This window comes from Heptranchias perlo, unplaced genomic scaffold (assembly GCF_035084215.1).
Source record: "Heptranchias perlo isolate sHepPer1 unplaced genomic scaffold, sHepPer1.hap1 HAP1_SCAFFOLD_172, whole genome shotgun sequence".
Classification (NCBI taxonomy): domain Eukaryota; kingdom Metazoa; phylum Chordata; class Chondrichthyes; order Hexanchiformes; family Hexanchidae; genus Heptranchias; species Heptranchias perlo.
In genome coordinates, this window is record NW_027138990.1 from 427,760 (window position 1) to 453,517 (window position 25,758).

Genomic DNA, 25,758 nt, shown 5'->3' on the forward strand with positions numbered 1-25,758 from the left:
ACTCTGGGCGAGAATCGTTTTACACACCGACTCTGGGCGAGAATCGTTTTACACACCGGCTCTCGGTGAGAATCCTTTTCCACACCGACTCTGGGTGAGAATCGTTTTACACACCGACTCTCGGTGAGAATCGTTTTACACACCGGCTCTCGGTGAGAATCGTTTAACACACCGACTCTCGGTGAGATTCGTTTTACACACCGACTCTCGGTGAGAATCGTTTCACACACCGACTCTCGGTGAGAATCGTTTCACACACCGACTCTCGGTGAGAATCGTTTCACACACCGACTCTCGGTGAGAATCGTTTCACACACCGACTCTCGGTGAGAATCGTTTTACACACACTCTCGGTGAGAATCGTTTTACACACCGACTCAGGGCGAGAATCGTTTTACACACCGACTCGGGGTGAGAATAGTTTTACACACACTCTCGGTGAGAATCGTTTTACACACCGACTCAGGGCGAGAATCGTTTTACACACCGACTCAGGGCGAGAATCGTTTTACACACCGACTCTCGGCGAGAATCGTTTTACACACCGACTCTCGGCGAGAATCGTTTTACACACCGACTCTCGGCGAGAATCGTTTTACACACCGACTCTCGGCGAGAATCGTTTTACACACCGACTCTCGGCGAGAATCGTTTTACACACCGACTCTGGGCGAGAATCGTTTTACACACCGACTCTGGGCGAGAATCGTTTTACACACCGACTCTGGGTGAGAATCGTTTTACACACCGACTCTCGGTGAGAATCCTTTTCCACACCGACTCTGGGTGAGAATCGTTTTACACACCGACTCTCGGTGAGAATCGTTTTACACACCGACTCTCGGTGAGAATCGTTTCACACACCGACTCTCGGTGAGATTCGTTTTACACACCGACTCTCGGTGAGAATCGTTTCACACACCGACTCTCGGTGAGAATCGTTTCACACACCGACTCTCGGTGAGAATCGTTTTACACACCGACTCTCGGTGAGAATCGTTTCACACACCGACTCTCGGTGAGAATCGTTTCACACACCGACTCTCGGTGAGAATCGTTTTACACACCGACTCTCGGTGAGAATCCTTTTACACACCGACTCGGGGCGAGAATCGTTTTACACACCGACTCAGGGCGAGAATCGTTTTACACACCGACTCTCGGTGAGAATCGTTTTACACACCGACTCTGGGCGAGAATCGTTTTACACACCGACTCTCGGCGAGAATCGTTTTACACACCGACTCTCGGCGAGAATCGTTTTACACACCGACTCTCGGCGAGAATCGTTTTACACACCGACTCTGGGCGAGAATCGTTTTACACACCGACTCTGGGCGAGAATCGTTTTACACACCGGCTCTCGGTGAGAATCGTTTTACACACCGACTCTCGGTGAGAATCCTTTTCCACACCGACTCTGGGTGAGAATCGTTTTACACACCGACTCTCGGTGAGAATCGTTTTACACACCGACTCTCGGTGAGAATCGTTTCACACACCGACTCTCGGTGAGATTCGTTTCACACACCGACTCTCGGTGAGAATCGTTTCACACACCGACTCTCGGTGAGAATCGTTTCACACACCGACTCTCGGAGAGAATCGTTTCACACACCGACTCTCGGCGAGAATCGTTTTACACACCGACTCTCGGTGAGAATCGTTTCACACACCGACTCTCGGTGAGAATCGTTTCACACACCGACTCTCGGTGAGAATCGTTTCACACACCGACTCTCGGTGAGAATCGTTTCACACACCGACTCTCGGTGAGAATCGTTTTACACACCGACTCAGGGCGAGAATCGTTTTACACACCGACTCGGGGTGAGGATAGTTTTACACACACTCTCGGTGAGAATCGTTTTACACACCGACTCAGGGCGAGAATCGTTTTACACACCGACTCTCGGCGAGAATCGTTTTACACACCGACTCTCGGCGAGAATCGTTTTACACACCGACTCTCGGCGAGAATCGTTTTACACACCGACTCTCGGCGAGAATCGTTTTACACACCGACTCTGGGCGAGAATCGTTTTACACACCGACTCTGGGCGAGAATCGTTTTACACACCGACTCTGGGTGAGAATCGTTTTACACACCGACTCTCGGTGAGAATCCTTTTCCACACCGACTCTGGGTGAGAATCGTTTTACACACCGACTCTCGGTGAGAATCGTTTTACACACCGACTCTCGGTGAGAATCGTTTTACACACCGACTCTCGGTGAGAATCGTTTTACACACCGACTCTCGGCGAGAATCGTTTTACACACCGACTCTCGGCGAGAATCGTTTTACACACCGACTCTGGGCGAGAATCGTTTTACACACCGACTCTGGGCGAGAATCGTTTTACACACCGGCTCTCGGTGAGAATCGTTTTACACACCGACTCTCGGTGAGAATCCTTTTCCACACCGACTCTGGGTGAGAATCGTTTTACACACCGACTCTCGGTGAGAATCGTTTTACACACCGACTCTCGGTGAGAATCGTTTCACACACCGACTCTCGGTGAGATTCGTTTCACACACCGACTCTCGGCGAGAATCGTTTCACACACCGACTCTCGGCGAGAATCGTTTCACACACCGACTCTCGGCGAGAATCGTTTTACACACCGACTCTCGGCGAGAATCGTTTCACACACCGACTCTCGGGGAGAATCGTTTCACACACCGACTCTCGGTGAGAATCGTTTCACACACCGACTCTCGGTGAGAATCGTTTCACACACCGACTCTCGGTGAGAATCGTTTTACACACCGACTCAGGGCGAGAATCGTTTTACACACCGACTCGGGGTGAGGATAGTTTTACACACACTCTCGGTGAGAATCGTTTTACACACCGACTCAGGGCGAGAATCGTTTTACACACCGACTCTCGGTGAGAATCGTTTCACACACCGACTCTCGGCGAGAATCGTTTTACACACCGACTCTCGGCGAGAATCGTTTTACACACCGACTCTCGGCGAGAATCGTTTTACACACCGACTCTGGGCGAGAATCGTTTTACACACCGACTCTGGGCGAGAATCGTTTTACACACCGACTCTGGGTGAGAATCGTTTTACACACCGACTCTCGGTGAGAATCCTTTTCCACACCGACTCTGGGTGAGAATCGTTTTACACACCGACTCTCGGTGAGAATCGTTTTACACACCGACTCTCGGTGAGAATCGTTTCACACACCGACTCTCGGTGAGATTCGTTTTACACACCGACTCTCGGTGAGAATCGTTTCACACACCGACTCTCGGTGAGAATCGTTTTACACACCGACTCTCGGTGAGAATCGTTTTACACACCGACTCTCGGTGAGAATCGTTTCACACACCGACTCTCGGTGAGAATCGTTTCACACACCGACTCTCGGTGAGAATCGTTTTACACACCGACTCTCGGTGAGAATCCTTTTACACACCGACTCGGGGCGAGAATCGTTTTACACACCGACTCTCGGTGAGAATCGTTTTACACACCGACTCTCGGTGAGAATCGTTTTACACACCGACTCTCGGTGAGAATCGTTTTACACACACTCTCGGTGAGAATCGTTTTACACACCGACTCTCGGTGAGAATCGTTTCACACACCGACTCTCGGAGAGAATCGTTTCACACACCGACTCTCGGTGAGAATCGTTTTACACACTGACTCTCGGTGAGAATCGTTTTACACACCGACTCTCGGTGAGAATCGTTTCGCACACCGACTCTCGGTGAGATTCATTTTGCACACCGACTCTCGGTGAGAATCGTTTCATACACCGACTCTCGGTGAGAATCGTTTCACACACCGACTCTCGATGAGAATCGTTTTACACACCGACTCTCGGTGAGAATCGTTTTACACACCGACTCGGGGCGAGAATCGTTTTACACACCGACTCTCGGCGAGAATCGTTTTACACACCGACTCTCGGCGAGAATCGTTTTACACACCGACTCTCGGCGAGAATCGTTTTACACACCGACTCTGGGCGAGAATCGTTTTACACACCGACTCTGGGCGAGAATCGTTTTACACACCGACTCTCGGTGAGAATCGTTTTACACACCGACTCTCGGCGAGAATCGTTTTACACACCGACTCTCGGCGAGAATCGTTTTACACACCAACTCTGGACGAGAATCGTTTTACACACCGACTCTGGGCGAGAATCGTTTTACACACCGACTCTCGGCGAGAATCGTTTTACACACCGACTCTCGGCGAGAATCGTTTTACACACCAACTCTGGGCGAGAATCGTTTTACACACCGACTCTGGGTGAGAATCGTTTTACACACCGACTCTGGGTGAGAATCGTTTTACACACCGACTCTCGGTGAGAATCGTTTAACACACCGACTCTCGGTGAGATTCGTTTTACACACCGACTCTCGGTGAGAATCGTTTCACACACCGACTCGGGGTGAGAATCGTTTCACACACCGACTCTCGGTGAGAATCGTTTCACACACCGACTCTCGGTGAGAATCGTTTCACACACCGACTCTCGGTGAGAATCGTTTCACACACCGACTCTCGGTGAGAATCGTTTTACACACACTCTCGGTGAGAATCGTTTTACACACCGACTCAGGGCGAGAATCGTTTTACACACCGACTCTCGGCGAGAATCGTTTTACACACCGACTCTCGGCGAGAATCGTTTTACACACCGACTCTCGGCGAGAATCGTTTTACACACCGACTCTCGGCGAGAATCGTTTTACACACCGACTCTCGGCGAGAATCGTTTTACACACCGACTCTGGGCGAGAATCGTTTTACACACCGACTCTGGGCGAGAATCGTTTTACACACCGACTCTGGGTGAGAATCGTTTTACACACCGACTCTCGGTGAGAATCCTTTTCCACACCGACTCTGGGTGAGAATCGTTTTACACACCGACTCTCGGTGAGAATCGTTTTACACACCGACTCTCGGTGAGAATCGTTTCACGCACCGACTCTCGGTGAGATTCGTTTTACACACCGACTCTCGGTGAGAATCGTTTCACACACCGACTCTCGGTGAGAATCGTTTCACACACCGACTCTCGGTGAGAATCGTTTTACACACCGACTCTCGGTGAGAATCGTTTCACACACCGACTCTCGGTGAGAATCGTTTCACACACCGACTCTCGGTGAGAATCGTTTTACACACCGACTCTCGGTGAGAATCCTTTTACACACCGACTCGGGGCGAGAATCGTTTTACACACCGACTCTCGGTGAGAATCGTTTTACACACCGACTCTCGGTGAGAATCGTTTTACACACCGACTCTCGGTGAGAATCGTTTTACACACACTCTCGGTGAGAATCGTTTTACACACCGACTCTCGGTGAGAATCGTTTCACACACCGACTCTCGGTGAGAATCGTTTCACACACCGACTCTCGGTGAGAATCGTTTCACACACCGACTCTCGGTGAGAATTGTTTTACACACAGACTCTCGGTGAGAATCGTTTTACACACCGACTCTCGGTGAGAATCGTTTCACACACCGACTCTCGGTGAGATTCATTTTGCACACCGACTCTCGGTGAGAATCGTTTCACACACCGACTCTCGGTGAGAATCGTTTCACACACCGACTCTCGATGAGAATCGTTTTACACACCGACTCTCGGTGAGAATCGTTTTACACACCGACTCGGGGCGAGAATCGTTTTACACACCGACTCTCGGTGAGAATCGTTTTACACACCGACTCTCGGTGAGAATCGTTTTACACACCGACTCTCGGCGAGAATCGTTTTACACACCGACTCTGGGCGAGAATCGTTTTACACACCGACTCTGGGTGAGAATCGTTTTACACACCGACTCTCGGTGAGAATCGTTTTACACACCGACTCTCGGTGAGAATCCTTTTCCACACCGACTCTGGGTGAGAATCGTTTTACACACCGACTCTCGGTGAGAATCGTTTTACACACCGACTCTCGGTGAGAATCGTTTTACACACCGACTCTCGGTGAGAATCGTTTCACACACCGACTCTCGGTGAGATTCATTTTGCACACCGACTCTCGGTGAGAATCGTTTCACACACCGACTCTCGGTGAGAATCGTTTCACACACCGACTCTCGATGAGAATCGTTTTACACAACGATTCTCGGTGAGAATCGTTTTACACACCGACTCGGGGCGAGAATCGTTTTACACACCGACTCTCGGTGAGAATCGTTTTACACACCGACTCTCGGTGAGAATCGTTTTACACACACTCTGGGTGAGAATCGTTTCACACACCGACTCTCGGTGAGAATCGTTTTACACACCGACTCTCGGTGAGAATCGTTTTACACACCGACTCTCGGTGAGAATCGTTTCACACACCGACTCTCGGTGAGAATCGTTTCACACACCGACTCTCGGTGAGAATCGTTTCACACACCGACTCTCGGTGAGAATCGTTTTACACACCGACTCTCGGACATCCGGTGAGAATCGTTTTACACACCAACTGTCGGTGAGAATCATTTTACACACCGATTCATGGCGGGAATTGTTTTACACACCGACTCTCGGTGAGAATCGTTTTACACACCGACTCTCGGTCAGAGAGAGAGATAAATAGCTGAAGAGAGGCCGATATAGAGAGAAAGATGGAGGGGAGAAACAGGGAGAGATATATATCGAGAGAGAGAGAGACGGGGAGAGAGAGAGAGAGAGAGAGATAGAGAGAGAGCAAGAGAGACAGTGGTAGGGAGAGAGAGATAGATAGAGAGAGCGATAGATAGAGAGAGAGAGACAAAGAGAGATAGAGAGAGAGAGACAGGGAGAGACAGAGATGGAGAGAGGCAGGGAGAGAGAGAGGGAGCGAGACAGGGAACGAGAGGGAAAGGGAGAGATAGAGAGAGGGGGAGAGAGACAGGGGGAGATAGATAGAGAGAGGGATAGAGACAGAGAGTCAGGGAGGAATAGAAAGAGAGAGAGTCAGGGAGGAATAGATAGAGAGAGAGAGACAGGGAGAGATAGATAGAGAGAGAGAGACATGGAGAGATAGAGACAGATAGAGAGAGAGGGAGAGATAGAGACTGATAGAGAGAGAGGGAGAGAGAGGGAGAGAGAGGGAGAGCGAGAGAAAGAGACAGGGAGCGATAGTTAAAGAGAGGGGGACAAGGAGAGATAGAGAGAGAGAGACTGGAAGAGATAGAGAGGGAGAGGGACCGGAGGAGATAGAGAGAGAAAGAGAGAGAGACACACCGGGAGAAATAGAGAAAGAGTGATAGGGGGAGAGTGATAGGGGGAGAGAGAGAGAGAGAGGGGGAGAGAGAGAGAGGGGGAGAGAGAGAGAGGGGGAGAGAGAGAGATAGAGAGAGGGGAGAGATAAAGAGGGAGGGAGAGTCAGGGAGAGATAGAGAACGAGAGAGAGAGAGAGATACGGAGAGATAGGGAGTGAGAGAGAGAGAGAGAGAGACAGGGAGTGAGAGAGGGAGAGACAGGGAGTGAGAGAGAGAGAGAGAGAGAGAGACAGGGAGTGAGAGAGAGAGAGAGACAGGGAGTGAGAGAGAGAGAGAGAGACAGGGAGTGAGAGAGAGAGAGAGAGAGAGAGGGAGTGAGAGAGAGAGAGAGACAGGGAGTGAGAGAGAGAGAGAGAGACAGGGAGTGAGAGTGAGAGAGAGGCAGGGAGTGAGAGAGAGAGAGAGACAGGGAGTGAGAGAGAGAGAGACAGGGAGTGAGAGAGAGAGAGACAGGGAGTGAGAGAGAGAGAGACAGGGAGTGAGAGAGAGAGAGAGAGAGAGGACAGGGAGTGAGAGAGAGAGAGAGACAGGGAGTGAGAGAGAGAGAGAGACAGGGAGTGAGAGAGAGAGAGAGACAGGGAGTGAGAGAGAGAGAGGGAGTGAGAGAGAGAGACAGGGAGTGAGAGAGAGAGACAGGGAGTGAGAGAGAGAGACAGGGAGTGAGAGAGAGAGACAGGGAGTGAGAGAGAGAGACAGGGAGTGAGAGAGAGTTAGAGAGAGTGACAGGGAGAGATAGTTAGAGAGGGACAGACAGGGAGAGGTAGAGAGAGGGACAGACAGGGAGAGGCAGGGGGAGAGGGAGAGGCAGGGGGAGAGGGGGAGGCAGGGGGAGAGGGAGAGGCAGGGGGAGAGGGAGAGGCAGGGGGAGAGGGAGAGGCAGGGGGAGAGGGAGAGGCAGGGGGAGAGGGAGAGGCAGGGGGAGAGGGAGAGGCAGGGGGAGAGGGAGAGGCAGGGGGAGAGGGAGAGGCAGGGGGAGAGCGAGAGGCAGGGGGAGAGGGAGAGGCAGAGAGGCAGGGGGAGAGGGAGAGGCAGGGGGAGAGGGAGAGGCAGGGGGAGTCAGGGAGAGAGGGAGAGGCAGGGGGAGAGGGAGAGGCAGGGGGAGAGGGAGAGGCAGGGGGAGAGGGAGAGAGAGAGAGAGAGCCAGAGAAAGAGAGTGACAGAGAGAAAGAGAAAAAGAGCAGAGAAATTGCACAGAATGTGAACGAATGAAATCAGAGAAGAGAATGCTTGTGCGCGTGTGTGAGCTCATTCAGTTGACATTTTGCAGGGGCTGCGACCCGAGGAGTACCCGAGTGGAGGGGAAGGGGGGAGTTCTGCCCCGAGGGGAGGGTGGGTGGGGGTGGGAGCTCCGCCCCGAGGGAAGGGTGGGTGGTGAGTGAGTTCTGCCCCGAGGGGAGGGTGGGTGGTGAGTGAGTTCTGCCCCGAGGGGAGGGTGGGTGGGGGTGGGAGCTGCGTCCCGAGGGGAGGGGGGGGGTGGTGAGTGAGTTCTGCCCCGAGGGGAGGGTGGGTGGTGAGTGAGTTCTGCCCCGAGGGGAGGGTGGGTGGGGGTGGGAGCTGCGTCCCGAGGGGAGGGGGGGGTGGGAGCTCCGCCCCAAGGGGAGTGTGGGTGGGGGTGGGAGGGGGGTGGGGGGAGAGGTTGATTCTATCTGGGTATAACTGCCTGCCCTGCCTGACTATATCCCCGGACAGGGGTGTGAGCTTCGGGTGCTGGGCTGGCTTGGATTGCGAATGGAGTGCTGTTTCCAGTAACTGGAGACATGGCACTTGTCACTTCAATTACCCTGTTCCCTTTCGGGCCGCTGATTCCTTCCACTCCAGGAGATCCTCGGTCACCCTGCAACAAGACAAAAGCCCAAGTAATCAACACAGCTCAAATGGTGAGAAGCTCGGGACTGTGGAGGAGCAGAGAGATTTAGGGGTCCAAATACAGAAATCACTGAAAGCCAGTGGACAGGTACAGAAAATGATGAAAAAGGCGAATGGAATGTTGGCCTTGATCTCGAGGGCTGGAATACAAAGGGCAGGAAGTTATGTTCCAGATGTTCAGAGCTCTGGTCAGACCCCATCTGGAGATCCTGGGTTCAGTTCTGGGCACCGCACCTCGGGAAGGATATATTGGTCTTGGAGGGGGTGCAGTGCAGATTCACCAGAATGATACCGGGGCTGAAAGGGTTAAATTCTGAGGACAGTTTGCATCGACTCGGCTTGTATTCCCTCGAGTATAGAAGATTAAGGGGTGATCTAATCGAGGTGTTTAAGATGATTAAAGGATTTGATAGGGTGGAGAGAGAGAAACTATTTCCTCTGGTGGGGGGAGTCCAGAACAAGGGGGAATCATCTTAAAATTAGAGCCAGGCCGGTCAGGGGTGATGTCAGGAAGCACTTCTTCACACAAAGGGGAGTGGGAATCTGGAACTCTCTCCCCCAAAAATAGCTGTTGATGCTGGGGGTCAATTGGAGCTTTCAAGACTGAGATCGATGGATTTTTGTTGGGTGAGGGTATTAATGGTTACCAAGGCCGGGAAATGGAGTTGAGATACGGACCAGTCATGATCTAATTGAATGGTGGAACAAGCTCGAGGGGCTGAATGGCCTCCTCCTGTTCATGAAATCAGGGAATCAAAGTAGTTCCAATGTTCCATTTGGGGGGAGGGCCTGGTGATTTTGAGCGGAAAGCAATGAGGAGAGGAGTGAGATGTATTGCGCTCCCCCTCATATCTGGGCCTGCAAGGGTTAAAACATCTCGGAGTGGGCCAGGAAAGATGTGCAGGTTTTAGGTGGGCGCGGGGGGCAGGGGGGGTGGTGGCAGAGAGGGGAGGGGGAACTCGACACCCAGAGCGGCAACAACGAGAACATAAAATGGAAAAGACGAGAAAAGATACTGGCTGCCGCACTCCTGGGACTGACCTTGGCTCCTTCGAGGCCTGTTCGTCCTGGTTCCCCAATTCCACCATCGGAACCCTGAGGACAAGGAACAGACAGAATCATCCACAGTATACAGGTCACACAAAGGGGACAGTGTCGAGGGAGCTTTACTCTGTATCTAACCCTGTACCTGCCCTGGGAGTGTTTGATGGGACAGTGTAGAGGGAGCTTTACTCTGTATCTAACCCGTGCTGTACCTGCCCTGGGAGTGTTTGATGGGACAGTGTGGAGGGAGCTTTACTCTGTATCTAACCCGTGCTGTACCTGCTCTGGGAGTGTTTGATGGGACAGTGTAGAGGGAGCTTTACTCTGTATCTAACCCTTTACCTGTCCTGGGAGTGTTTGATGGGACAGTGTAGAGGGAGCTTTACTCTGTATCTAACCCGTGCTGTACCTGCCCTGGGAGTGTTTGATGGGACAGTGTAGAGGGAGCTTTACTCTGTATCTAACCCGTGCTGTACCTGCTCTGGGAGTGTTTTATGGGACAGTGTAGAGGGAGCTTTACTCTGTATCTAACCCGTGCTGTACCTGCCCTGGGAGTGTTTGATGGGACAGTGTAGAGGGAGCTTTACTCTGTATCTAACCCGTGCTGTACCTGCCCTGGGAACGTTTGATGGGGCTGTGCAAAGGGAGCTTTACTCTGTATCTAACACGTGCTGTATCTGCCCTGGGAGTGTTTGATGGGACAGTGTGGAGGGAGCTTTACTCTGTATCTAACCCATGCTGTACCTGCCCTGGGAGTGTTTGATGGGACAGTGTAGAGGGAGCTTTACTCTGTATCTAACCCGTGCTGTACCTGCTCTGGGAGTGTTTGATGGGACAGTGTAGAGGGAGCTTTACTCTGTATCTAACCCGTGCTGTACCTGCTCTGGGAGTGTTTTATGGGACAGTGTAGAGGGAGCTTTACTCTGTATCTAACCCGTGCTGTACCTGCCCTGGGAGTGTTTGATGGGACAGTGTAGAGGGAGCTTTACTCTGTATCTAACCCGTGCTGTACCTGCCCTGGGAACGTTTGATGGGGCTGTGCAAAGGGAGCTTTACTCTGTATCTAACACGTGCTGTATCTGCCCTGGGAGAGTTTGATGGGGCTGTGCAAAGGGAGCTTTACTCTGTATCTTACCCGTGCTGTACCTGCCCTGGGAGTGTTTGATGGGACAGTGTGGAGGGAGCTTTACTCTGGATCCAACCCATGCTGTACCTGCCCTGGGAGTGTTTGATGGGACAGCGTAGAGGGAGCTTTACTCTGCATCTAACCCGTGCTGTACCTGCCCTGGGAGTGTTTGATGGGACAGTGTAGAAGGAGCTTTACTCTGTATCCAACCCATGCTGTACCTGCCCTGGGAGTGTTTGATGGGACAGCGTAGAGGGAGCTTTACTCTGTATCTAACCCGTGCTGTACCTGCCCTGGGAGTGTTTGATGGGACAGTGTAGAGGGAGCTTTACTCTGTATCTAACCCGTGCTGTACCTGCCCCGGGAGTGTTTGATGGGACAGTGTGGAGGGAGCTTTACTCTGTATCCAACCCATGCTGTACCTGCCCTGGGAGTGTTTGATGGGACAGTGTGGAGGGAGCTTTACTCTGTATCTAACCCTGTACCTGCCCTGGGAGTGTTTGATGGGACAGTGTAGAAGGAGCTTTACTCTGTATCCAACCCATGCTGTACCTGCCCTGGGAGTGTTTGATGGGAAAGTGTAGAGGGAGCTTTACTCTGTATCTAAGCCGTGCTGTACCTGCCCGGGGAGTGTTTGATGGGACAGTGTAGAGGGAGCTTTACTCTGTATCTAACCCGTGCTGTACCTGCCCTGGGAGTGTTTGATGGGACAGTGTAGAGGGAGCTTTACTCTGTATCTAACCCGTGCTGTACCTGCCCTGGGAGTGTTTGATGGGACAGTGTAGAGGGAGCTTTACTCTGTATCTAAGCCGTGCTGTACCTGCCCTGGGAGTGTTTGATGGGACAGTTTAGATGGAGCTTTACTCTGTATCTAAGCCATGCTGTCGCTGCCCTGGGAGTGTTTGTTGGGATAATGTATCGTAAAACCAGAGAATGATACAGGACAGAAGGAGGCCCTTCTGCGCATCGTGCCTGTGCTGGCTCTTTGAAAGATCTATTGAATTTGTCCCACCCCACTGTTAATTCCCCATAGCCCTGCAATTTTTTTCCCTTCAAATATTTATCCAATTCCCTTTTGTAATTTATTTTTTAATCTGCCTCCATCACCCTTTCAGGCAGTGAATTCGAGATCATCACAACTTGACGTGTAAAAAAATGTCTCCTCATCTCCCCTCTGGTTCTTTTGCCGATCACCTTCAATCTGTATCCTCTGGTTACCGACCCTTCTCCCACTCTAACTATGGACCAATTAGTTTAATGTCGGTGATAGGAATGATATCGGAATCTTTACTCAAAGATGTAATAGAAAAACATCTAGAAACTGAAAATATAATAAAGAATAGTCAGCACGGATTTCAGAAGGGAAGGTCATGTTTGACCAACATTATTGGAATCTTTGAAGAAGTAACAGAAAGAGTAGACAAGGGTAGTGTAGTAGATGTGATATATTTGGATTTTCAAAAGGCCTTCGATAAGGTACCACGTGTAGACTCATGATTAATGTCAGAGCATGTGGAGTCAGGGGACAGGTAGCAGAATGGATAGCAAGCTGGTTACAAAACAGTAAACAGAGAGTAGGGGTTAAAGGTAGTTACTCAGACTGGCAAAAGGTGGGAAGTGGTGTTCCACAGGGATTGGTGCTGGGAACACTGTTGTTCACCATTTACAGAAACAATTTGGACTCAGGAATCGAAGTACAATTTCAAAATTTGCAGAATTGGGGGGTGTAGTTAATACTGAGGGGGACTGTAACAAAATACAGGAAGACATTAATAAACTCGTAGAATGGGCGTGTAATTGACAAATGAATTTCAATATAGATAAGTGTGAGGTGGGACATTTTGATGGGAAGAATCAGGAGGCCACATACTGATTGGATAATAAGAGTCTAAATGGGGTGGAGGAGCAGAGGGATCTGGGGGGACAGATACACAAATCACTAAAAGTAGCGACACAGGTTAATGAGGCCATAAAAAAGGCAAACCAAGCACTGGGGATCATTTCTAGAGGGAAAGAATTGAAAAGCAGAGAAGTTATGTTAAACTTGTATAGAACCTTGGTGAGACCACACTTGGAGTATTGTGAACAGTTCTGGTCTCCATATTATAAAAAGGATACAGAGGCTCTGGAGAAGGTGCAAAAAAGATTTACTCGGATGTTACCAGAACTGAGAGGTTCTACCTATCAGGAAAGACTGAACAGGCTGGGGCTCTTTTCTCTCGAAAAGGGAAGACTGAGGGGTGACCTGATAGACGTCTTTCAGGTTATGAAAGTGTTTGATAGGGTCGATGTAGAGAAAATGTTTCCACTTGTGGGGAAGACCAGAACTTGGGGCCATAAATATAAGATCGTCACTAATAAATCCAATCGTGAATTCAGGAGAAACTTCTTTCCCCAGAGAGTGGTGAGAATGTGGAACTCACTCCCACATGGAGTGGTTGAGGTGAATAACATCGATACATTGAAGGGGAAGCTGGATAAACACATGAGGGAGAAAGGAATAGAAGGAAATGGTGATAGGGTGAGATGGAGTCGGGAGGGAGGAGGCTCGTGTGGAGCATAAACACCGGGATAGACCCGTTGGGCCAAATGGCCTGTTTCTGTGCTGTAAATTCTGTGTAATTCCATGTAAATTGCTTTAAGGGTGGTGAGCTCAACAGCACTTTCCGTTGTTAGTGGCCAAATGAAAGAGCAAGTTCCAGCGTTCGCACACACGCAGAAAAATGTGGAAATCTGGAACTTGCTCTTCCTGGTTCGCCGGCAATCCGACAGCATCACCTGAACGGGATATCGCCAGCTGCAATCAACAGTATCAACGGACCAGCGCCAACTTGTTCTCCTGCCCAGCTGGGAACAAACTAATATCGACACAAAACAGGTACGCTGGGAAAGACCCAGTCCAAACTAAGCTTTATCAGTGCGGTGAGTCTTAATGACTGCCAAACAACTGAAAATTAACCTTTAAAAATGTGGAGTCTCATTCCTCCTTATTTTAATAGTTTTTGGTCATAAATTTTTAAAAACTTTTTCCTCTGTCATTTTATTTGATTGTTTCTTACCTTCTCTTTTTTTCGCTGTCTACAACTGTTTTTACAAATGATTTTATTGTGGTTTTCACTCCCTGATTTTTACAGAACTCAAGGTTTTGACTCTTGGCGGTTTTTCAAGGATGCTACAATCTGATTGGGTGAGGGGAGAGATGAAGCCTCTTGTTTCCCCCTGGGTCCTGGAGTTAACGCTGGGCTCGTCTCCGCTTCCCATGAGAGGAAGGTCCCGCAGGAAAGACCGTGGTCTGTGAGTTGGTGAGGAAAATCGACGGGGCAGTGAGAGCCGTTCATTCAGCACTCCAAGCAATTCATGGGCCAATAACCCAGCTGGGGCAGAACCAGTGTTTTATAAAGGTTCAGCAAAACTTCCTTCCTTTTATACTCTCTGCCTCGATTAATAAAGCCCAGGATCCCGTAATGCTTTTTTAACTTTAACAGAAACTGCAAGTCAGTGGCAGTTAACGGTTAACAGTTAATCAGCTGTCAGTGATTGTCTGAGCAGAGGGTAATTCCTGGGAGCTGGGATCTGATTGAACAGTTGTAACTGCTGGTCTCAAAGGTGTATAAAGTAGAAGATACCTGCTGAATGAGAGTGTATTGTGAATGGAGTGGGTCGTGAACTGAGTGGGAACTTGAGGAATTGGTGAGAGGGGGGATTAGGTGTAGAGGGGGATTAGGTGGAGAGGGGGGAATAGGTGGAGAGGGGGGATTAGGTGGAGAGGGGGGATTAGGAGGAGAGGGGGATTAGGTGTAGAGGGGGAATTAGGTGGAGAGGGGGAATTAGGTGGAGAGGGGGGATTAGGTGGAGAGGGGGGATTAGGTGGAGAGGGGGGATTAGGTGGAGAGGGGGGATTAGGTGGAGAGGGGGAATTAGGTGGAGAGGGGGGGATTAGGTGGAGAGGGGGGAATAGGTGGAGAGGGGGGGATTAGGTGGAGAGGGGGAATTAGGTGGAGAGGGGGAATTAGGTGGAGAGGGGGATTAGGTGGAGAGGGGGGATTAGGTGGAGAGGGGGGATTAGGTGGAGAGGGGGGATTAGGAGGAGAGGGGGGAATAGGTGGAGAGGGGGGAATTAGGTGGAGAGGGGGAATTAGGTGGAGAGGGGGGATTAGGTGGAGAGGGGGGATTAGGAGGAGAGGGGGGATTAGGTGGAGAGGGGGGATTAGGTGGAGAGGGGGGATTAGGTGGAGAGGGGGATTAGGTGGAGAGGGGGGATTAGGTGGAGAGGGGGGATTAGGAGGAGAGGGGGGAATAGGTGGAGAGGGGGGAATAGGTGGAGAGGGGGGATTAGGTGGAGAGGGGGAATTAGGTGGAGAGGGGGATTAGGTGGAGAGGGGGAATTAGGTGGAGAGGGGGGATTAGGTGGAGAGGGGGGATTAGGTGGAGAGGGGGATTAGGTGGAGAGGGGGGATTAGGTGGAGAGGGGGAATTAGGTGGAGAGGGGGAATTAGGTGGAGAGGGGGATTAGGTGGAGAGGGGGAATTAGGTGGAGAGGGGGGATTAGGAGGAGAGGGGGGATTAGGAGGAGAGGGGGGATTAGGTGGAGAGGGGGAATTAGGTGGAGAGGGGGATTAGGAGGAGAGGGGGAATTAGGTGGAGAGGGGGGATTAGGTGGAGAGGGGGGATTAGGAGGAGAGGGGGGATTAGGTGGAGAGGGGGAATTAGGTGGAGAGGGGGGATTAGGTGGAGAGGGGGGATTAGGTGGAGAGGGGGGATTAGGTGGAGAGGGGGGATTAGGAGGAGAGGGGGGATTAGGAGGAGAGGGGGGGATTAGGTGGAGAGGGGGGATTAGGAGGAGAGGGGGGATTAGGTGGAGAGGGGGGATTAGGTGGAGAGGGGGGATTAGGAGGAGAGGGGGGATTAGGTGGAGAGGGGGGATTAGGTGGAGAGGGGGGATTAGGAGGAGAGGGGGGATTAGGAGGAGAGGGGGAATTAGGTGGAGAGGGGGGATTAGGTGGAGAGGGGGGATTAGGTGGAGAGGGGGAATTAGGTGGAGAGGGGGGATTAGGTGGAGAGGGGGGATTAGGAGGAGAGGGGGGATTAGGTGGAGAGGGGGGATTAGGTGGAGAGGGGGGATTAGGTGGAGAGGGGGGATTAGGTGTAGAGGGGGGATTAGGAGGAGAGGGGGAATTAGGTGGAGAGGGGGGATTAGGTGCAGAGGGGGAATTAGGTGGAGAGGGGGAATTAGGTGGAGAGGGGGGATTAGGAGGAGAGGGGGGATTAGGTGGAGAGGGGGGATTAGGTGGAGAGGGGGATTAGGTGGAGAGGGGGGATTAGGTGGAGAGGGGGAATTAGGTGGAGAGGGGGGATTAGGTGGAGAGGGGGGATTAGGAGGAGAGGGGGGATTAGGTGGAGAGGGGGAATTAGGTGGAGAGGGGGGATTAGGTGGAGAGGGGGGATTAGGTGGAGAGGGGGGATTAGGTGGAGAGGGGGGATTAGGTGGAGAGGGGGGATTAGGTGGAGAGGGGGGATTAGGAGGAGAGGGGGGATTAGGTGGAGAGAGGGGATTAGGTGGAGAGGGGGGAATTAGGTGGAGAGGGGGAATTAGGTGGAGAGGGGGGATTAGGAGGAGAGGGGGGATTAGGTGGAGAGGGGGAATTAGGTGGAGAGGGGGAATTAGGTGGAGAGGGGGAATTAGGTGGAGAGGGGGGATTAGGTGGAGAGGGGGGATTAGGTGGAGAGGGGGAATTAGGTGGAGAGGGGGAATTAGGTGGAGAGGGGGGATTAGGAGGAGAGGGGGGATTAGGTGGAGAGGGGGAATTAGGTGGAGAGGGGGGATTAGGTGGAGAGGGGGGATTAGGTGGAGAGGGGGAATTAGGTGGAGAGGGGGAATTAGGTGGAGAGGGGGGATTAGGAGGAGAGGGGGGATTAGGTGGAGAGGGGGAATTAGGTGGAGAGGGGGGATTAGGTGGAGAGGGGGGATTAGGTGGAGAGGGGGGATTAGGTGGAGAGGGGGAATTAGGAGGAGAGGGGGGATTAGGTGGAGAGGGGGGATTAGGAGGAGAGGGGGGATTAGGTGGAGAGGGGGGATTAGGTGGAGAGGGGGAATTAGGTGGAGAGGGGGAATTAGGTGGAGAGGGGGGATTAGGAGGAGAGGGGGGATTAGGTGGAGAGGGGGAATTAGGTGGAGAGGGGGGATTAGGTGGAGAGGGGGGATTAGGTGGAGAGGGGGGATTAGGTGGAGAGGGGGAATTAGGAGGAGAGGGGGGATTAGGTGGAGAGGGGGGATTAGGAGGAGAGGGGGGATTAGGTGGAGAGGGGGGGATTAGGAGGAGAGGGGGGATTAGGAGGAGAGGGGGGATTAGGTGGAGAGGGGGGATTAGGTGGAGAGGGGGGATTAGGAGGAGAGGGGGGATTAGGTGGAGAGGGGGGATTAGGAGGAGAGGGGGGATTAGGTGGAGAGGGGGGATTAGGAGGAGAGGGGGGATTAGGAGGAGAGGGGGGATTAGGTGGAGAGGGGGGATTAGGTGGAGAGGGGGGATTAGGTGGAGAGGGGGGATTAGGTGGAGAGGGGGGATTAGGTGGAGAGGGGGAATTAGGTGGAGAGGGGGGATTAGGTGGAGAGGGGGGATTAGGAGGAGAGGGGGGATTAGGTGGAGAGGGGGGATTAGGTGGAGAGGGGGGATTAGGTGGAGAGGGGGGATTAGGTGGAGAGGGGGGATTAGGAGGAGAGGGGGGATTAGGTGGAGAGAGGGGATTAGGTGGAGAGGGGGGATTAGGAGGAGAGGGGGGATTAGGTGGAGAGGGGGGATTAGGTGGAGAGGGGGGATTAGGTGGAGAGGGGGGATTAGGTGGAGAGGGGGGATTAGGAGGAGAGGGGGGATTAGGTGGAGAGAGGGGATTAGGTGCAGAGGGGGAATTAGGTGGAGAGGGGGAATTAGGTGGAGAGGGGGGATTAGGTGGAGAGAGGGAATTAGGTGGAGAGGGGGGATTAGGTGGAGAGGGGGGATTAGGAGGAGAGGGGGGATTAGGTGGAGAGGGGGGAATTAGGAGGAGAGGGGGAATTAGGTGGAGAGGGGGGATTAGGTGGAGAGGGGGGATTAGGAGGAGAGGGGGGATTAGGTGGAGAGAGGGGATTAGGTGCAGAGGGGGAATTAGGTGGAGAGGGGGAATTAGGTGGAGAGGGGGGATTAGGTGGAGAGAGGGAATTAGGTGGAGAGGGGGGATTAGGTGGAGAGGGGGGATTAGGAGGAGAGGGGGGATTAGGTGGAGAGGGGAATTAGGTGGAGAGGGGGAATTAGGAGGAGAGGGGGGATTAGGTGGAGAGGGGGAATTAGGTGGAGAGGGGGGATTAGGTGGAGAGGGGGAATTAGGAGGAGAGGGGGAATTAGGAGGAGAGGGGGAATTAGGTGGAGAGGGGGAATTAGGTGGAGAGGGGAATTAGGTGGAGAGGGGGAATTAGGAGGAGAGGGGGGATTAGGTGGAGAGGGGGAATTAGGTGGAGGGGGGATTAGGTGGAGAGGGGGAATTAGGAGGAGAGGGGGAATTAGGAGGAGAGGGGGAATTAGGAGGAGAGGGGGAATTAGGTGGAGAGGGGGGATTAGGTGGAGAGGGGGAATTAGGAGGAGAGGGGGAATTAGGAGGAGAGGGGGAATTAGGTGGAGAGGGGGGATTAGGAGGAGAGGGGGGATTAGGAGGAGAGGGGGGATTAGGTGGAGAGGGGGGATTAGGAGGAGAGGGGGGAATAGGTGGAGAGGGGGGATTAGGTGGAGAGGGGGAATTAGGTGGAGAGGGGGAATTAGGAGGAGAGGGGGAATTAGGTGGAGAGGGGGGATTAGGTGGAGAGGGGGGATTAGGTGGAGAGGGGGAATTAGGTGGAGAGGGGGGATTAGGTGGAGAGGGGGAATTAGGAGGAGAGGGGGAATTAGGTGGAGAGGGGGAATTAGGAGGAGAGGGGGAATTAGGTGGAGAGGGGGGATTAGGTGGAGAGGGGGGATTAGGTGGAGAGGGGGATTAGGTGGAGAGGGGGAATTAGGTGGAGAGGGGGAATTAGGTGGAGAGGGGGAATTAGGTGGAGAGGGGGGAATTAGGTGGAGAGGGGGAATTAGGAGGAGAGGGGGGATTAGGTGGAGAGGGGGAATTAGGAGGAGAGGGGGAATTAGGTGGAGAGGGGGGATTAGGAGTGGAGAGGGGAGGGGATTAGGTGGAGAGGGGGATTAGGTGGAGAGGGGGATTAGGTGGAGAGGGGGGATTAGGTGGAGAGGGGGAATTAGGTGGAGAGGGGGGATTAGGTGGAGAGGGGGATTAGGTGGAGAGGGGGAATTAGGTGGAGAGGGGGATTAGGTGGAGAGGGGGGAATTAGGTGGAGAGGGGGGAATTAGGTGGAGAGGGGGGATTAGGTGGAGAGGGGGGATTAGGTGGAGAGGGGGGATTAGGTGGAGAGGGGGATTAGGTGGAGAGGGGGGATTAGGTGGAGAGGGGGATTAGGTGGAGAGGGGGAATTAGGTGGAGAGGGGGGATTAGGTGGAGAGGGGGGATTAGGTGGAGAGGGGGGATTAGGTGGAGAGGGGGATTAGGTGGAGAGGGGGGATTAGGTGGAGGGGGGGATTAGGTGGAGAGGGGGATTAGGTGGAGAGGGGGGATTAGGTGGAGGGGGGATTAGGTGGAGAGGGGGGATTAGGTGGAGAGGGGGGATTAGGTGGAGAGGGGGGAATTAGGTGGAGAGGGGGATTAGGTGGAGAGGGGGATTAGGTGGAGAGGGGGAATTAGGTGGAGAGGGGGGATTAGGTGGAGAGGGGGGATTAGGTGGAGAGGGGGGATTAGGTGGAGAGGGGGGATTAGGTGGAGAGGGGGGATTAGGTGGAGAGGGGGATTAGGTGGAGAGGGGGATTAGGTGGAGAGGGGGGATTAGGTGGAGGAGGTGGGAGGATTAGGTGGAGAGGGGGATTAGGTGGAGAGGGGGATTAGGTGGAGAGGGGGGATTAGGTGGAGAGGGGGATTAGGTGGAGAGGGGGGATTAGGTGGAGAGGGGGGATTAGGTGGAGAGGGGGGATTAGGTGGAGAGGGGGGATTAGGTGGAGAGGGGGGATTAGGTGGAGAGGGGGATTAGGTGGAGAGGGGGATTAGGGAGGAGAGGGGGATTAGGTGGAGAGGGGGGATTAGGTGGAGAGGGGGGAATTAGGTGGAGAGGGGGGATTAGGTGGAGAGGGGGATTAGGTGGAGAGGGGGGGATTAGGTGGAGAGGGGGGATTAGGTGGAGAGGGGGGATTAGGTGAGAGGGGATTAGGTGGAGAGGGGGATTAGGTGGAGAGGGGGGATTAGGTGGAGAGGGGGGATTAGGTGGAGAGGGGGGATTAGGTGGAGAGGGGGAATTAGGTGGAGAGGGGGGATTAGGTGGAGAGGGGGGATTAGGTGGAAGGGGGGATTAGGTGGAGAGAGGGAATTAGGTGGAGAGGGGGGATTAGGTGGAGAGGGGGGATTAGGTGTCGAGGGGGAATTAGGAGGAGAGGGGGGATTAGGAGGAGAGGGGGAATTAGGTGGAGAGGGGGGATTAGGTGGAGAGGGGGGATTAGGTGGAGAGGGGGAATTAGGTGGAGAGGGGGGATTAGGAGGAGAGGGGGAATTAGGTGGAGAGGGGGATTAGGTGTCGAGGGGGGATTAGGGGGAGAGGGGGATTAGGTGGAGAGGGGATTAGGTGGAGAGGGGGATTAGGTGGAGAGGGGGGATTAGGAGGAGAGGGGGAATTAGGTGGAGAGGGGGGATTAGGTGGAGAGGGGGATTAGGTGGAGAGGGGAATTAGGTGGAGAGGGGGATTAGGTGGAGAGGGTGAATTAGGTGGAGAGGGGGGATTAGGTGGAGAGGGGGAATTAGGTGGAGAGGGGGGATTAGGAGGAGAGGGGGGATTAGGTGGAGAGGGGGGATTAGGTGGAGAGGGGGATTAGGTGGAGAGGGGGATTAGGTGGAGAGGGGGAATTAGGTGAGAGGGGGATTAGGAGGAGAGGGGGAATTAGGTGGAGAGGGGGATTAGGTGGAGAGGGGGGATTAGGTGGAGAGGGGGGATTAGGTGGAGAGGGGGAATTAGGTGGAGAGGGGGAATTAGGTGGAGAGGGGGATTAGGTGGAGAGGGGGGATTAGGTGGAGAGGGGGAATTAGGAGGAGAGGGGGAATAGGTGGAGAGGGGAATTAGGTGGAGAGGGGGATTAGGTGGAGAGGGGGGATTAGGAGGAGAGGGGAATAGGTGGAGAGGGGGGATTAGGAGGAGAGGGGAATTAGGTGGAGAGGGGGAATAGGAGGAGAGGGGGAATTAGAGAGGAGAGGAGAGGGATTAGGTGGAGAGGGGGAATTAGGTGGAGAGGGGGATTAGGTGGAGAGGGGGGATTAGGTGGAGAGGGGGGATTAGGTGGAGAGGGGGATTAGGTGGAGAGGGGGAATTAGGAGGAGAGGGGAATTAGGTGGAGAGGGGAATTAGGTGGAGAGGGGGATTAGGTGGAGAGAGGGAATTAGGTGGAGAGGGGGGATTAGGTGGAGAGGGGGAATTAGGAGGAGAGGGGGAATTAGGTGGAGAGGGGGAATTAGGTGGAGAGGGGGATTAGGTGGAGAGGGGGAATTAGGTGGAGAGGGGGGATTAGGAGGAGAGGGGGAATTAGGTGGAGAGGGGGAATTAGGAGGAGAGGGGGAATTAGGTGGAGAGGGGGGATTAGGAGGAGAGGGGGGATTAGGTGGAGAGGGGGGATTAGGTGGAGAGGGGAATTAGGAGGAGAGGGGAATAGGTGGAGAGGGGGAATTAGGTGGAGAGGGGGGATTAGGTGGAGAGGGGGATTAGGTGCAGAGGGGATTAGGTGGAGAGGGGGAATTAGGTGGAGAGGGGGGAATTAGGTGGAGAGGGGGGATTAGGAGGAGAGGGGGAATTAGGTGGAGAGGGGGAATTAGGTGGAGAGGGGGGATTAGGTGCAGAGGGGGATTAGGTGGAGAGGGGGAATTAGGAGGAGAGGGGGAATTAGGTGGAGAGGGGGAATTAGGTGGAGAGGGGGATTAGGTGCCGAGGGGGATTAGGTGGAGAGGGGGGATTAGGTGGAGAGGGGGATTAGGTGGAGAGGGGGAATTAGGAGGAGAGGGGGAATTAGGTGGAGAGGGGGAATTAGGTGGAGAGGGGATTAGGTGGAGAGGGGGAATTAGGTGGAGAGGGGGATTAGGAGGAGAGGGGAATTAGGTGGAGAGGGGGAATTAGGAGGAGAGGGGGAATTAGGTGGAGAGGGGGGATTAGGAGGAGAGGGGGGATTAGGTGGAGAGGGGGAATAGGTGGAGAGGGGAATTAGGTGGAGAGGGGGAATTAGGTGGAGAGGGGGAATAGGTGGAGAGGGGGATTAGGTGGAGAGGGGGATTAGGTGCAGAGGGGGATTAGGTGGAGAGGGGGAATTAGGTGGAGAGGGGGAATTAGGTGGAGAGGGGGAATTAGGTGGAGAGGGGAATTAGTGGAGAGGGGAATTAGGTGGAGAGGGATTAGGTGCAGAGGGGGATTAGGTGGAGAGGGGGAATTAGGAGGAGAGGGGGAATTAGGTGGAGAGGGGGAATTAGGTGGAGAGGGGGGATTAGGTGCGAGGGGGATTAGGTGGAGAGGGGGGATTAGGTGGAGAGGGGGGATTAGGTGGAGAGGGGGATTAGGTGGAGAGGGGAATTAGGTGGAGAGGGGATAGGAGGGAATTAGGAGGAGAGGGGGAATTAGGTGGAGAGGGGAATTAGGTGGAGAGAGGGAATTAGGTGGAGAGGGGGATTAGGTGGAGAGGGGGAATTAGGAGGAGAGGGGAATTAGGTGGAGAGGGGGAATTAGGTGGAGAGAGGAATTAGGTGGAGAGGGGAATTAGGTGGAGAGAGGGAATTAGGTGGAGAGGGGAATTAGGTGGAGAGAGGGAATTAGGTGGAGAGGGGAATTAGGTGGAGAGGGGGATTAGGAGGAGAGGGGGAATTAGGTGGAGAGGGGGAATTAGGTGGAGAGGGGGGATTAGGTGTCGAGGGGGATTAGGTGAGAGGGGAATTAGGTGGAGAGGGGGAATTAGGTGGAGAGGGGGATTAGGTGGAGAGGGGATTAGGTGGAGAGGGGGATTAGGTGGAGAGGGGGATTAGGTGGAGAGGGGGGATTAGGAGGAGAGGGGGATTAGCTGGAGAGGGGGATTAGGTGGAGAGGGGGATTAGGTGGAGGAGGGGGATTAGGTGGAGAGGGGGATTAGGTGGAGAGGGGGGATTAGGTGGAGAGGGGGATTAGGTGGAGAGGGGGAATTAGGTGTCGAGGGGGAATAGGTGGAGAGGGGGATTAGGTGGAGAGGGGAATTAGGTGGAGAGGGGAATTAGGTGGAGAGGGGGAATTAGGTGTCGAGGGGGAATTAGGTGGAGAGGGGATTAGGTGGAGAGGGGGAATTAGGTGGAGAGGGGGATAGGGAGAGGGGAATTAGGTGGAGAGGGGAATTAGGTGTGAGGGGATTAGGTGGAGAGGGGGAATTAGGTGGAGAGAGGGAATTAGGTGGAGGGAATAGGAGAGGGGGATTAGGTGGAGAGGGGGAATTAGGTGGAGAGGGGGATTAGGTGGAGAGGGAATTAGGTGGAGAGGGGATTAGGTGGAGAGGGGAATTAGGTGGAGAGGGGGGATTAGGTGGAGAGGGGAATTAGGTGGAGAGGGGGAATTAGGTGGAGAGGGGGAATTAGGTGGAGAGGGGGAATTAGGTGGAGAGGGGGAATTAGGTGGAGAGGGGGATTAGGTGGAGAGGGGGAATTAGGTGGAGAGGGGGGATTAGGTGGAGAGGGTGAATTAGGTGGAGAGGGGGATTAGGTGGAGAGGGGGGATTAGGTGGAGAGGGGGAATTAGGTGGAGAGGGGGATTAGGTGGAGAGGGGGGATTAGGTGAGAGAGGGGGATTAGGTGGAGAGGGGAGGGAATTAGGTGGAGAGGGGAATTAGGTGGAGAGGGGGATTAGGTGGAGAGGGGGATTAGGTGGAGAGGATTAGGTGGAGGGGGAATTAGAGAGAGGGGAATAGGAGAGAGGGGGATTAGGTGGAGAGGGGGATTAGGTGGAGAGGGGGATTAGGTGGAGAGGGGGATTAGGTGGAGAGGGGAATTAGGTGGAGAGGGGGATTAGGTGGAGAGGGGGAATTAGGTGGAGAGGGGAATTAGGTGGAGAGGGGGAATTAGGTGGAGAGGGGGATTAGGTGGAGAGGGGAATTAGGTGGAGAGGGGGGATTAGGTGGAGAGGGGGGAATTAGGTGGAGAGGGGGAATTAGGTGGAGAGGGGGATTAGGTGGAGAGGGGGAATTAGGTGGAGAGGGGGATTAGGTGGAGAGGGGGAATTAGGTGGAGAGGGGGAATTAGGTGGAGAGGGGGATTAGGTGGAGAGGGGGAATTAGGTGGAGAGGGGGATTAGGTGGAGAGGGGGATTAGGTGGAGAGGGGGAATTAGGTGGAGAGGGGGATTAGGTGGAGAGGGGGAATTAGGTGGAGAGGGGGATTAGGGGAGAGGGGGATTAGGTGGAGAGGGGGATTAGGTGGAGAGGGGGAATTAGGTGGAGAGGGGGGATTAGGTGGAGAGGGGGATTAGGTGGAGAGGGGGAATTAGGTGGAGAGGGGGGATTAGGTGGAGAGGGGGATTAGGTGGAGAGGGGGGATTAGGTGGAGAGGGGGATTAGGTGGAGAGGGGGATAGGTGGAGAGGGGGATTAGGTGGAGGGGGATTAGGTGGAGAGGGGGGATTAGGTGGAGAGGGGGAATTAGGAGGAGAGGGGGGATTAGGGAGAGGGGGATTAGGGGAGAGGGGGAATTAGGTGGAGAGGGGGGATTAGGTGGAGAGGGGATTAGGTGGAGAGGGGGATTAGGTGGAGAGGGGGATTAGGAGGAGAGGGGGAATTAGGTGGAGAGGGGGATTAGGTGGAGAGGGGGATTAGGTGGAGAGGGGGATTAGGGGAGAGGGGGATTAGGTGGAGAGGGGATGGTGGAGGGGGGATTAGGTGGAGAGGGGGATTAGGTGGAGAGGGGGATTAGGTGGAGAGGGGGGATGTGGTGGAGAGGGGGAATTAGGTGGAGAGGGGATTTGGTGGAGAGGGATAGGTGGAGAGGGGGAATTAGGAGGAGGGGGAGTTGGTGGAGAGGGGGATTAGGTGGAGAGGGGTAGGTGGAGAGGGGGATGAGGGGGAGAGGGGGAATTAGGTGGAGAGGGGGGATTAGGTGGAGAGGGGGATTAGGTGGAGAGGGGGATTAGGTGGAGAGGGGGATTAGGTGGAGAGGGGGATTAGGGTGGAGAGGGGATTAGGTGGAGAGGGGGTTTAGGTGGAGAGGGGGAATTAGGTGGAGAGGGGGATTAGGTGGGAGGGGGGATAGGTGGAGAGGGGATTAGGTGGAGAGGGGGATTAGGGGGAGAGGGGGATAGGTGGAGAGGTGGGGATAGGTGGAGAGGGGATTAGGTGGAGAGGGGGGATTAGGTGGAGAGGG

General features: G+C 53.7%; 1 protein-coding gene and 1 long non-coding RNA gene across 2 annotated transcripts in view; both read right to left on the bottom strand.

Moving 5' to 3' along the window:
- LOC137309618 (uncharacterized) overlaps positions 1 to 10,232 on the bottom strand; it is a 57,289-nt gene extending 47,057 nt beyond the window's left edge. Inside the window, exons 1-2 of the long non-coding RNA XR_010959911.1 lie at positions 10,178 to 10,232; positions 9,051 to 9,104 (exon numbers count right to left, since the gene is read on the bottom strand). This is a non-coding gene — a long non-coding RNA (uncharacterized lncRNA). The remainder of the gene's footprint in view (positions 1 to 9,050; positions 9,105 to 10,177) is intronic.
- A 7,401-nt stretch (positions 10,233 to 17,633) lies between these two features.
- LOC137309616 (uncharacterized) overlaps positions 17,634 to 25,758 on the bottom strand; it is a gene marked incomplete at its 3' end in the record, with an annotated part of 54,023 nt that continues 45,898 nt past the window's right edge. Inside the window, exon 6 of the mRNA XM_067977717.1 lies at positions 17,634 to 18,184. Within this exon, the coding sequence (XP_067833818.1) occupies positions 17,634 to 18,184 (551 nt within the window). The remainder of the gene's footprint in view (positions 18,185 to 25,758) is intronic.